The sequence below is a fragment of the Hemitrygon akajei genome, chromosome 3 (assembly GCF_048418815.1).
Source record: "Hemitrygon akajei chromosome 3, sHemAka1.3, whole genome shotgun sequence".
NCBI lineage: Eukaryota > Metazoa > Chordata > Chondrichthyes > Myliobatiformes > Dasyatidae > Hemitrygon > Hemitrygon akajei.
Window position 1 is genome coordinate 199904020 of NC_133126.1, and position 12856 is coordinate 199916875.

General features: G+C 49.9%; 1 protein-coding gene across 3 annotated transcripts in view; it reads right to left on the reverse strand.

The window, feature by feature from the left end:
- Window positions 1–12856, reverse strand: part of fndc3ba (fibronectin type III domain containing 3Ba) — a 550239-nt gene that overhangs the window by 124677 nt on the left and 412706 nt on the right. For all 3 annotated transcript variants that reach the window (XM_073041702.1, XM_073041703.1, XM_073041701.1), the window contains exons 4-6: window positions 11126–11202; window positions 9146–9386; window positions 5600–5893 (exon numbers count right to left, since the gene is read on the reverse strand). In XM_073041702.1, coding sequence (XP_072897803.1) covers window positions 5600–5893; window positions 9146–9386; window positions 11126–11202 — 612 coding nt within the window. The remainder of the gene's footprint in view (window positions 1–5599; window positions 5894–9145; window positions 9387–11125; window positions 11203–12856) is intronic.

Consider the following 12856-nt stretch of genomic DNA (forward strand, 5'->3'; position numbering starts at 1 on the left):
TTCACATCCTTTTTTTTCTCAACCAGGGCCTCAGGAGGTTAGAATAACAGGGGGGGGGGGGGGGGGGGGGGGGGGAGGGGAGGGGGGATCTCATAGAAGCCTATCAAATATTGAAAGGCTGAGACAGAGAGGAGGACATGGAAAGGATGTTTCCTATAGCGGGGAGTGTCAAGGACTAGAGGGCGCAGCCTCAGAATAGAGGGAACTGAGAAGAGAAGGAATTTCTTTAGCCAGAGGGTGGTAAATTTACGTATTTATTGAGATGCAGCATCCTTCCATCCCTTCGAGCCATGCTCCCCAGCAATCCCACGATTTAATCTGAGCCCAATTATGGGCCAATTTACAATGACCAATTAACCTACCAACTGGTGAGGACTTTGGACTGTGGGAGGGAATGGGGGGACCCAAAGGAAAACAGGAAAACATACAAACTCCTTACAGGCAGTGGTGGGAATTGAATCTGGGTCACTGATTGTACTAACTACTGCACTACCATGCCGCCCCAATTCTGAGGAAGCTGTGGAATTCATCGCCTCAGACATCTCTGGAGGTCAAGTCATTGGGTATATTAAAGCAGAGGTTGACAGGGTCCTGATTAGTCAGGGTGTCAAAGGTTACTGGGAGAAGGCTGGAGAATGGGGTTGAGAGGTAATTTAAATCAGTATGATAGAATGGCAGAGCAGACTTGATGGGCTGAATGGCTAATTCTGCTTCTTTACAATCTATCTTATGGTCTTAAATGAAAACAGAAAGCAGAAACACTCACCAGGTCAGGATAAAGTAATTCTCTTCTTACAGATAGTATGATTCAGATAAGTGTCAGTTGTTATATATGGGGTAGACAAAATTTTCACAGTGAACAGTGATGGCGGAGCAGACTCGATAGGTCAAATGGACTATCGCTGCTCTAGTGAATTCTTGTTCTGGGATGATCTAATCCGAGCAATTGAACATGGACACAAGGAATTTCTGTTCTGGACCCGCTAAACCTGAGACCATTCTCAAATACACAAGAAAATCTGCAGTTGCTGGAAATCCAAGCAACATCCACAAAATGCTGGAGGAACTCAGCAGGTCAGGCAGCATCTATGGAAAAGAGTAAACAGTCGATGTCCAGGTTCTCAGATTAAGCTGGGTATTGTGTACAATGGCAGTTTGCAGAAGTAATCTCATTATCTCGACCCAGTGTCTGTGACCTGGTTTGACTGGCTTGAAGCAAAATTGAATAGAACAAAGGAAGTCACCGAAGGCATGAAGTTGTGTAGTCCTCGGACTACATCCAATGGGAAGGGTTTCTGTGTCAGTCAGGTGACTCATAACCAATCACACTGAAGTATATCATCTCAACTGGTAAAGAACGCATATAAAAACAGACGGTTGAATGCAAAGTAGCGATAACACCAGAGACCCTCCATCATGACGAAGATCCCCCATGCCAGGGGCTGGACGAAGAAAGGATCGATCGTCTGGCCAACAGAGATCCCCTATTTCAGTGTTAGAAATTGGAAATGTGGTCTGAGTGAGTATCGGTACAGAAGCAACAGTAGAATCCATGTTGGCCCGCAGTCAACAAAGTTACACTGTTGTTTGTGCAGAGACAATAAAGTGCAAGCAGAAGTTCGCTGACGACACCCAGGGCCATAGTGGGGTGTGTCAGGAATGGACAGGAGGAGGAGTATAGGAAACTGATACAGGACTTTGTGATATGGTGCAACTCAAACTACCTGCGTCTCAATATCACCAAGACCAAGGAGATGGTGGTGGACTTTAGGAGATCTAGGCCTCATATGGAGCCAGTGATCATTAATGGAGAATGTGTGGAGCAGGTTAAGACCTACAAGTATCTGGGAGTACAGTTAGACGAGAAGCTAGACTGGACTGCCAACACAGATGCCTTGTGCAGGAAGGCACAGAGTCGACTGTACTTCCTTAGAAGGTTGGCGTCATTCAATGTCTGTAGTGAGATGCTGAAGATGTTCTATAGGTCAGTTGTGGAGAGCGCCCTCTTCTTTGTGGTGGCGTGTTGGGGAGGAAGCATTAAGAAGAGGGATGCCTCACGTCTTAATAAGCTGGTAAGGAAGGCGGGCTCTGTCGTGGGCAAAGTACTGGAGAGTTTAACATCGGTAGCTGAGCGAAGGGCGCTGAGTAGGCTACGGTCAATTATGGAAAACTCTGAACATCCTCTACATAGCACCATCCAGAGACAGAGAAGCAGTTTCAGCGACAGGTTACTATCGATGCAATGCTCCTCAGACAGGATGAAAAGGTCAATACTCCCCAATGCCATTAGGCTTTACGATTCTATCGCCAGGACTTAAGAACTTTTTAAAAGCTATTATTAATGCTTTTTGAGATAGTGATTTAGATGCATATCATATTTTTTACTGAGTTAAGTATTGTATGTAATTAGTTTTGTTACAACAAGTGTATGGGACATTGGAAAAAAAGTTGAATTTCCCCATGGGGATGAATAAAGTATCTATCTATCTATCTATCTATCTATCTATCTATCTATCTATCTATCTAATTACGAGTTGTCTAGTAAATTTCCTAACCTAGTTCCGTTGACGAATGGTCAGCAGAGTTAAATTTGCACACAGACACATGGAGCAGCCTCACATGTGTTCAGAGATGTCGTCTCACACTCCGTCCACAGACCTTCAGTGGTCACACACACACACGCACTCACACACACACACACACACACACACACACACACACACACACACACACACACACACACACACACACACACACACACACACACACACACACACACACACACACACACACACACAATAATGAAATCTGCCAAACCCTCTCAAACTTGTCAAACACATTTGGGAGCTGAACGTTGAGCCACACAACAAATCTTATGCAACATGTTAGGGGTATGCATGGACACAGAGAAGCTATAATTTTCCCCAGGTATGCCACACCTACACCTCCATCCTGACAGGCGGAGGAGAGCGAGGGAGATACATGGGAGGGGGAGAGGCGTGGTGGGTAGGGGGTTGAACTCGACAGAATGGAAGCACAGGGCTGTGTTCCAGTAGGCCAGCTTCTCAGACAAGGGGCTACCTTGTTCTTTGTCAGGCTGGTAACTGATAGGACTTTGCTCAGCCGATAGGAATTTGGTCTCTGTGGCAACCGCACAGTGTCAGACTGGGAAGGAAACTGCATCTGTGGAGTGGGGGGGCTGTGGAAGGGGCAGGGAGCCCAGAGGCCTGGCTTTCTGCCTGTTACAGGGCTCTGGATGACATGCTGTGTCATGCGGGGTGGGGGGACCCAGGCTGGGGGGAAGGAGATAAGTCTGTGAGCTGGGGAGGCGGTGGAGGTTCACTAAGAGAAGTTATTAAGACCTTAAGACAAAGGAGCAGAATTAGGCCATTCGGCCAATCAAGGCTGCTCCTTCATTCTGTCATGGCTGATTTATTATCCCTCTAAACCCCATTCTCCTGCCTTCTCCCCATAACATTTGATACCCTGACTAATCAAGAACCTATCAACCTCTACTTTAAATACACCCAATGACTTGGCCTCCATAGCTAATGAATTCAATAGATTCACCACCCTTTGGCTAAAGGAATTTCTCTTCATCTCTAATCTAAAGAGATATCTTTCTATTCTGAGGTGTGCCCTCTGGTCCTAGACTTCGCTATGATAGGAAACATTCTCTGCACAACCACTCTGTCAAGACCTTTCAATATCTGATTGGTTTCAATAGGATCAGCCCTTCTCATTCTTCTAAAATCCAGCAAGTACAGACCCAGAGCCATCAAACACTCCTTATATGTTAACCCTTTCATTCTCACAGAGATTCTCGTGTACCTCCTCTGTAGGCTCTCCAAACCCAGCACATCCTTTCTTAGATAAGTGGCCTAAACAGCTCATAATACTCCAACTGCTGTTTGACCAGTGCATTACAGTCTCGCTTTTATATTCTAATCCTCTCAAAATCAATGAAAACATTGCATTTGCCTTCCTCACCACTGACTCAAACTGCAAGTTACATTAAGAGAATTCTGCACGAGGACTCCCAAGTCCCTTTGCACTCTGAGCTCTGAATTTTCTCCATGTTTAGAAAATAATCTATACCTTTATTTCTTCTACCAGAATGCATGACCATTCTTTCCCCTACACTGCATTATTAATTGGAGTTGGGTTGGATAAGGTTGGTGGGGGGTGGGGGGGGGGGTGCTGGGGCAGCGATGGGTGGAGTGTTGGGGTAAGGTGGTTAGGTGAGGGGTGTAGGGGTGGGGAAGATGGTAGTGATAGATATTGGGCTGGCTGGGGACTGATGGGGAGATATACGAGCTAGAGATGCTGACTGGCGATTTTGGAGGGATGTTGTGGATGGGGTGTATTGGGCTGGGGAGTGTGGATGGGGGTATTGGACTGGGGAGTGTGGATAGGGGGTATTGGGCTGGGAAAACATTGGTGATGGGTATGTTTGGGTGGGTAAATATTGGAGATTTGGGGTGTTGAAGGGTGAGGGATTTTGAAGAGTGGAGTATATTGAAGGGTTGGGGTATTTTGGAAATTTAGGTATATTATAGGGTGGGGGATGTTGGGGCCAGAGGTCAGGAATATTCATGGCCGAATGGAATTGCTGACGTTAGTCCATGAGGTGGCGTAAGCTTGATATGCCAAGTGGCCTCTGTGGCAATGAAGACTGTAGATTGGTAGAGTGCAGGGAGAGGCTGTGAGGGGGTGGGAGTGCAGGGGTCTTGGTTGTTGGGTCAGAGTGATATCTCTACGTTTCCTTTCTCTAGCTCTCCCCTTGCCCCATCCTTACATCTTCCCCTACAACTTCTTTCTTCTCCTGCTCTCCTCATTCAGCCTTCCAGCCAGACACCCTCCCCTCACCTCCCCTTCCACTTGCTCCACCAGCTGTGATCTCTCTCCTCCCTCCCAACCACTCACTCCCCCTCCACTTTTCCAGCGTGATCTCTCCCCTCCCTTCTGGACACATAACAGTCAGCGCGACACTAATACAGCTCGGGGCGTCGGACTTTGGGGTTCAATTCTGGCACTGTCTGTACGTTCTCCCCTTGAATGCGTGGGGTCCTTCCGGGTGCTCTGGTTTCCAAAGGGGTACCAGTTAGTAGGATAACTGGTCACTGTAAATTGTCCTGTGATTAGGCTGGGGTTAAATCGATGGGTTGCTTGGCGATACGTTGGACCTGTTCTGTACTGTAACTCAATAAATAAACCCAAGACATCTTGAGTCACTGCCTGAGTCAGCGGTGGAGGCAGATACACTAGGTCGGCACAACATTGTGGGCCGAAGGGTCTGTAATGTGCTGTACTATTCTATGTTCTAAATCGATGGGTTGCTTGGCGATGCGTTGGACCTGTTCTGCATTGTAACTTAATAAATAAACCCAAGACGTTCTGCCAATGCTGGAAACCCACAGCAATGCTGGAGGATCTCAGCAGGCCAGACAGCATCTATGGAAAGGAACAAACAGTTGACATTTCAGGCCAAGGCCCTTCACCAGAACTCCCCTCCCTCCCCTCCTCCCTATCTCCTTCCCCCTCCATTTTGCACTCTCGAAGCCCGGCCCTCCCCTTGGCAACTGCCCCTCTTCCTCACCTTGGATCTCCTGCTCGCTGGTTTTGGGGCTGCTCCTCGCTCGCCGCTCCGTCTTCTTGAGGCTGGATCCACCGCCCCCTCCCCCTCCGCCTCCCACGCCCACCACACATGGCCCCTTTCCGTAGCCGTTGTAGATCGCTGTGCAGGAGCTGACGTGGCTCTTGTAGATGGCCGTGGGCGGGCTGTTGAGTCGGTTCTGACGGTCGGTCTTCAGCTTCTTGTGGAGTCGGTCGTGTTTGCTGTACTGGTCCTCCCTGGTCGTGTAGCTGGACATCCCGTACAGAGGGATAAACTCTGAATGGGAATGGGAGAGGGAGAGTTAGTGGCAGGGAAACAGCAGGACTAATGACAGTGGGGACGCATGACCCCTTCCAACACCACATCGTTCCATAATTCCTTAGTGCGTCTGGGAAACTCAAAACCAGTTCCTTTCCCCAAGCAGTCAGGCTGATCAACACCTCCACCCACTACCCCACCCCTCCACACTCCCCCAGCCACCGCTATTTATCATCTCCTGTCAGTCACAGACATCCCTGTACCTACTGTCACTTTATGGACATACAATCAGTCTGTGTATATAAGCAATCGTATGTTTTTCTGTTTATTGTGGTTTTTTTACTACTGTGTTCTTTATCTTACTGTGTCATAGCTCAGCTGCCAGGTCAGGGATGAGTGGAGAGAGAAGATTAACTGAAGGATTGGACCACAGGAGGTTTTTATTCAAGGAAAGTGCTATCTTCAAAGGAAATTCCGAAGCATTCTGCCACCTTTATCCATGATCTATTCCTGAATTTTCCAACACAACATATTTTCTGACGATGGGGAGGCGAAGTGCAAATTTGCCTTGCAGTTTTTGATGACGGGCTCCTTGCCTGCTCTGCCATAAGAGTCACAGAACACTACAGCACGGAAACAGGCCCTTCGGCCCTTCTTGTGCATGGCTGATTATGACCTGATCTTCTGCCTAGCCCAATCGACTTATATCTAGACTATATTCTACCAAACCCCTCCCATCTTTGTACCTATCCAAGCTTCCCTTAGATGTTTAAATTAAACCTGAATCCACCACTTCAGTGGCAGCTCATTCCACACTCTCACTACCCTCTGAGTGAAAACGTCCTCCCTCCTGTTCCCCTTAAACATTTCATCTTTCACCCTTAACCCATGACCTCTAGTGCTAGTCCCAGTGGAAAAAGCCTGCTTGCATTTACCCTACCTATATGCCTCATAATTTTGTTATGTCAATCAAATCTCTCCTCATTCTCCTGCATTTGAGGGAATAAAATCCTAATCTATTCAACCTTTCCCTTAACTCAAATCCTGGCAAAATCTCCTCTGTATTCTTTCAAGCTTACCGATGTCTTTGCTGTAGATAGGTGACTACACTCCAAATCAGGCCTCAACAATGTCTTGTACAATTTTAACATATCATCCCATCTTTATGTACTCAGTACTTTGATATAGGAAAGCTAATGTGCCAAGGTTCTCTTTACAATCTTATCTACCCGTGACGCCACTTTCAAGGAATTACGGATTTGTAATCCCAGATCCCTTTGTTCTACCACACTCCTCAGTGCCCTACCATTCACTATTCAAGTCCTGCCCTGGGTTGTCCTCCCAAAATGCAAATCTCACACTTGCCTTTATTAAATTCCATCTGCCATTTTCAGCCTGTTTTCCCAGCTTGTCCAGACCTCACGCCAAGCTTTGATATCTCTCTTCGCCGTCTGCTACACCTGTACATGCTTTCTTTGTGCTCTTATCTACCTGCGATTCCTTTAACCCTTGTCTAAACCTTTCATCAAAGGAAGAAACCTTACAAAGATTGTGAACACAAGACACAGAACAATACTTTGAAGAAACAAGCCCTTTGGCCCACAGTGTCATACTGAGCCATTTTAACCAATGAAACCCAAACCCTTCTGGTCATACAAAGTCCCTATCACTCTCTCTTACACTCCCTCAGCCCATGCCCACAGAGGGGTCCCAAACAATCCTCCCAGACCTGAATTTTCCAAAGTACCCTGACAGGAAATGCCATCGGTACTCTAAACCGTATCTTAACCCACAAGCCTGCAAATCCACCGGTGACATTCTTACTCATTCTCTCACCTGTACTTCCCCCTCACCAATTAATTCTTCTTTCTCACCTGCACTCCCTCTCTCCCTCGCCTGCACTCCCCTTCCCTCACCTGTCCTGCCACTCTCTCACCTGAATTCACTCTTTTTCACGTGTACTCCCCCTCCCTCATTGTACTCCCTCCCCCTGACCTGTACACCCCCTCAAGTGTACTGCTCCTTTCTCACCTGTACTAGCCCCTCACTCACCGGTACTCCCATCTCCGCAACTGTAATCTCGCCCCATTCCCCCTGGTCAGATTCTTGTCCATGTGTCTCACCCCCCTCTCACAACCCCCCCCCCCCCCCCGGTCCATGTGTCTCACCCCCTCTCCCCCCCCCCACCCCGGTCAGAGTGTCTCACCCCCTCTCCCCCCCCCACCCCGGTCAGAGTGTCTCACCCTCTCTCCCCCCCAGTCAGAGTGTCTCACCTCTTCTCCCCCCCAGTCAGACTGTCTCACCCCCTCTCCCCCCTGTCTCCCCCTCTCCCCCCCAGTCAGAGTGTCTCACCTCTTCTCCCCCCAGTCAGACTGTCTCACCCCCTCTCCCCCCCAGTCAGAGTGTCTCACCCCCTCTCCCCCCCCCCAGTCAGTGTGTCTCACCCCCCTCTCCCCCCCCCCCCCGGTCAGAGTGTCTCACCCCCTCTCCCCCCCCCCGGTCAGTGTGTCTCACCCCCTCTCCCCCCCGGTCAGTGTGTCTCACCCCCTCTCCCCCCCCCCCCGGTCAGTGTGTCTCACCCTCTCTCCCCCCTCCCCGGTCAGAGTGTCTCACCCCCTCTCCCCCCGGTCAGTGTGTCTCACCCCCTCACCCCCCCCCCAGTCAGAGTGTCTCACCCCCTCTCCCCCCCCCGGTCAGTGTGTCTCACCCCCTCTCCCCCCCCCCCGGTCAGAGTGTCTCACCCCCTCTCCCCCCGGTCAGTGTGTCTCACCCCCCTCACCCCCCCCCCCGGTCAGTGTGTCTCACCCCCTCACCCCCCCCCCAGTCAGAGTGTCTCACCCCCTCTCCCCCCCCGGTCAGTGTGTCTCACCCCCTCACCCCCCCCCAGTCAGAGTGTCTCACCCCCTCACCCCCCCCCAGTCAGAGTGTCTCACCCCCTCTCCCCCCCGGTCAGTGTGTCTCACCCCCTCACCCCCCCCCCCCCGGTCAGTGTGTCTCACCCCCTCACCCCCCCCCCAGTCAGAGTGTCTCACCCCCTCTCCCCCCCCGGTCAGTGTGTCTCACCCCCTCTCCCCCCCCCCCCGGTCAGAGTGTCTCACCCCCTCACCCCCCGGTCAGTGTGTCTCACCCCCTCTCCCCCCCCCCCCCCGGTCAGAGTGTCTCACCCCCTCACCCCCCAGTCAGAGTGTCTCACCCCCTCTCCCCCGCCCCCCCGGTCCATGTGTCTCATCCCCTCTCCCCCATGGGTCAGATTTCGGGACTGATATTTACCTTGCTCTCCATATATAGTGGGTGGCAGGTGATGCTGGTAGAACGGCGGGGGAATGTCTCCTGGACCTGTGACTGGCGGGTAGTACGCTGGGTGAGTGTGAGAAATGAGTTGCGGGTGATGCGTGATATATGGGGGCAGGTGGGGGCTCGGAGACATCGCTGAGGGGTAACTGGGCGGGAAGCACTCCGGGGACTGTGGAGTGACCACCACCCTGCGGACACCTGTGCTGTCTTCGATCACCTGTGGAGAGGCGGAGGGAGAGGGAGTGAGGAGAAGAGATGGGGAGAGAGAGAAGGTGGGAAGAGAGAGAGGAGATGGGGAGAGTGAGGAGGAATGAGGGGAGTGGGAAGAGATGGAAGAGAGAAGGAATGGGAGAGTGAGAGAGGAAGAGGAAGGTGGGTAATGAGAGATGGAGAGGAGAGAGAGAGAGAAAGAGTGGGATAGTGGGAAGGGAGAGAGGGTGGGGGAGTGAGTGAGGGAGGGGTGAGAGAGAGGAGAGAGAGAAAGTGGGAGTTAGTACATTCTGAGACAGTATTACAGAATATTTTCCCTACATTGTGTCCCAGTTACATGCAAGAAACCACAGGTCACTGTTGATCTACAGAATCCCGCTCCAGAGAACTCAACACACAGTCCCTAACTCCAATGAACCTGCTTCCCCCCACTCCCCCACCTCTCTGTGCTCACGCCTGCACACAGGAGGCCCGCGGAGCAGCAAGGTGGGGGGATCCCTCCCCCTCGCTGTGTTTCTGGTAGAAGCAGAGAGACACACGCTCACAGCATACACACACAGAAACAGGAGCAAATCATCAAACCAAGATATTCTGCAGATGCTGGAATCTAAGCAACGCACACAAAATGCTGGAGGAGCTCAGCAGGCCAGGCAGCATCTGTGGAAATGAATAAACAGTCAACTTTTCGAGCCGGGACCCTTCATCAGGACTGGAAAGGACAGAAACAGACACCAGAGTAACATGCATGCAAGAATATGTGCAGAGAGGAGCGTGCGCGCACACACACGCACACACACACACCCCACCCCCCAGACCGGACAACAGGCACATTTCCACTTCCTGAGTTCAAAAAGAGGTCACCACTGTTTAGTTAAACTAATCACTAATTCACTAATTATATCCCAATCCCAGGAATCAACTTACAGAACTGAACAGTAACAATTCAGTCTTATACTTACTCTTATCATGAATTCTCTGTACCCACAGAATCCCCTCCTACAGCCCATGGACCCTCTACCCCAATACCGACTCTCTCCACCCACCGAATCCCCTCCCACAACTCACTGACTCTCTGTACCTCCTCCAACTCTCAACCATTGAACCCCTTCCCGCAGCCCACAGGCACTCTTCCCGTTACCAATGCTCCCCACACCCACGAATCACTTCCGACAGCCCAGACACTCTCCCTAGTTACCAAAGGTCCCCATACTTACTGAATCCTCTCACACAGCCCTCGGACACTGTCCCCATTCACTGATTCTCCCCCCTCACACCGAATCACTTCCTACAGATAATGGATTCTCTTATCCATCATCAACCCTCCCCACCCACTGGTTCCCTCATGGACACTCTCCATGTCGTATACACTCACCTTGCTGAATCTCCTCTTTAAAGAAGATTTGTACCTAAAATAAGCCATGAAATGTCCTTTCTGTTTTCTTTCTCTCAAGACTGGAACTCCTAACGGCCTCAGTCTCCTGGTGTCTTCCACCATCTCACTAAGAACCCATTGGCCATTTAAAGCTGGGAGGCTGACAATTCCTCTCCTGGGTTGAATTCGAGGGGGAGGCGACCTTGGCCAGTCCCTCCTTCATTAGATCTGAGCCTCACCTTAATCACTCACCAGTGAGGTGACCCTCAAGACCTGCTCAGCACCCACACTTTCCTCCCATTGGTGCCCCTTCTCCTTTCCTTTCTCTCATGGTCCAGTGCCCTCTCCTCTCAGATTCCGTCTTCTTCACTCACCTGTGAGATGTAACCTGGCGGGACGTGAATGGGGGGAATGGATCCATTGGGGGACATCATGGGCACCTCAGCTGGACCTGCAAGAACACACATCATGAGAGAGGGATTGGAAAGGCAGTGAGTCAGGTCCGGAGGTGCGAGTCGAGCTCATGTTCCTCATTCTCCCGTGATGTTCACTCCTCTCCGTGATGCTGAGGCTGTGAGGCTGCCCCAGATGCTACACACTGTGTGTCTGCAAGCATTGTGTAAATTCACCCCCACCGATATGATGAACTGAGATGGAGGCTTTGGGCCTGCTCAGGGGATACGGACCTAAGGACACAATCTGCTTCGGAATGCTTCTCCTATCACTTCTATTGTTTGCATGATTTGTTTTTCTTTTTCTCTGTGCACTGGGTGTTGGTCTTCACTTTTTTTAATTGGGTTCCTCTGGGTTTCTTGCTTTGTGGCTGCTTGTAGGCAGACAGATCTCAAGCTGTACAGTTTATACATTTGTTGATAATAAATGTACTGGAATCTTGAATCCTGAACCTGTCATGGAATGCTTTTTGCAGCAGCTGCCAAGTGTAACACATAAAATTACTACAGTACCGTGCAAGACTGGGGCACCCTTACCTATAGATGTGGCTAAACCTTTGCACATTACTGTATGTCATGAAATCTGTTGTTTTCTACAGCAGTACAGAATAATAAAAACTGTAATTTACAATGAGAAGTACATAATATTTAAAAAATAAATTCAGTAGTACAAAAGGAGAGGGAAAAGTAGTGTTCATGGGTTCAAAGTCCATTCAGAAATCTGATGGCTGAGGGGAAGAAGCTGTTCCTATAACATTGAGTGTGTGTCTTCAGGCTCCTGTACCTCCTCCCTGATGGTAGTAGTGAGAAGAGGGCATGTCCTGGGTGGTGGGGGTCCTTAATGATGGATGCCACCTTTCTGAGGCATTGCTTTTTGAAGGTGTCCTGGATGCTGGAAGTCTAGTGCCTGTGATGGAAATTGCTGAGTTTACAACTTTCTGCAGCTTTTTCTGATTTTGTGCGGCGGCCTCTCCCGTACCAGACGGTGATGCAGCCAGTTAGAATGCTCTCCCTGGTACATCCGAATCAGGTTTCTTACCACGGATTTTAATGACATGAAATTGTAGCGGTTTTCCCACATTAAGAACTCCCCCGTGCAGGTTTGCTGTCAATGTTGTATACATTGGACAGTCACCACCACAGTGCAGACGAAAGATCACCAGAAATTATAAAATAAATCAGTCGTTCAAAAAATAATAAAACAGTGTTCCAGTTGTCACCGACCACTCAGAAATTTGATGGGTGCCATAGTATCGTAGCGGTCAGCACAATGGTTTGTAGTGCCAGCAATCGAGGATTCATTTCAATTCCCACCGCTGTCTGTGCAGAGTTTCTATGTTCTCCCTGTGGTGTGTACCACCTGGGTTTTGTCTTTTGTCCAGTGCTTTGGTTTCCTCCCACAGTCCACAGTCCAAAGATGTACAGGTTAGGATTAGTACGTTGTGGCAACACTAGCGGGTGGCTTCCCCTGTAAGTATTTCACCTTTCTTCCTTTACCCATGACCTCTAGTTTTAGTCCCACCCAACGTCAGTGGAAAAAGGAGAGAAACCATTCTAATTTTGATAACTTATATCCAAAGTCCTCTCAATCACCTTGGCAGGCTGGAAGAAGCCATCCTCGAATCATTACTGCGTCCCAGAGAAGAATCCTTG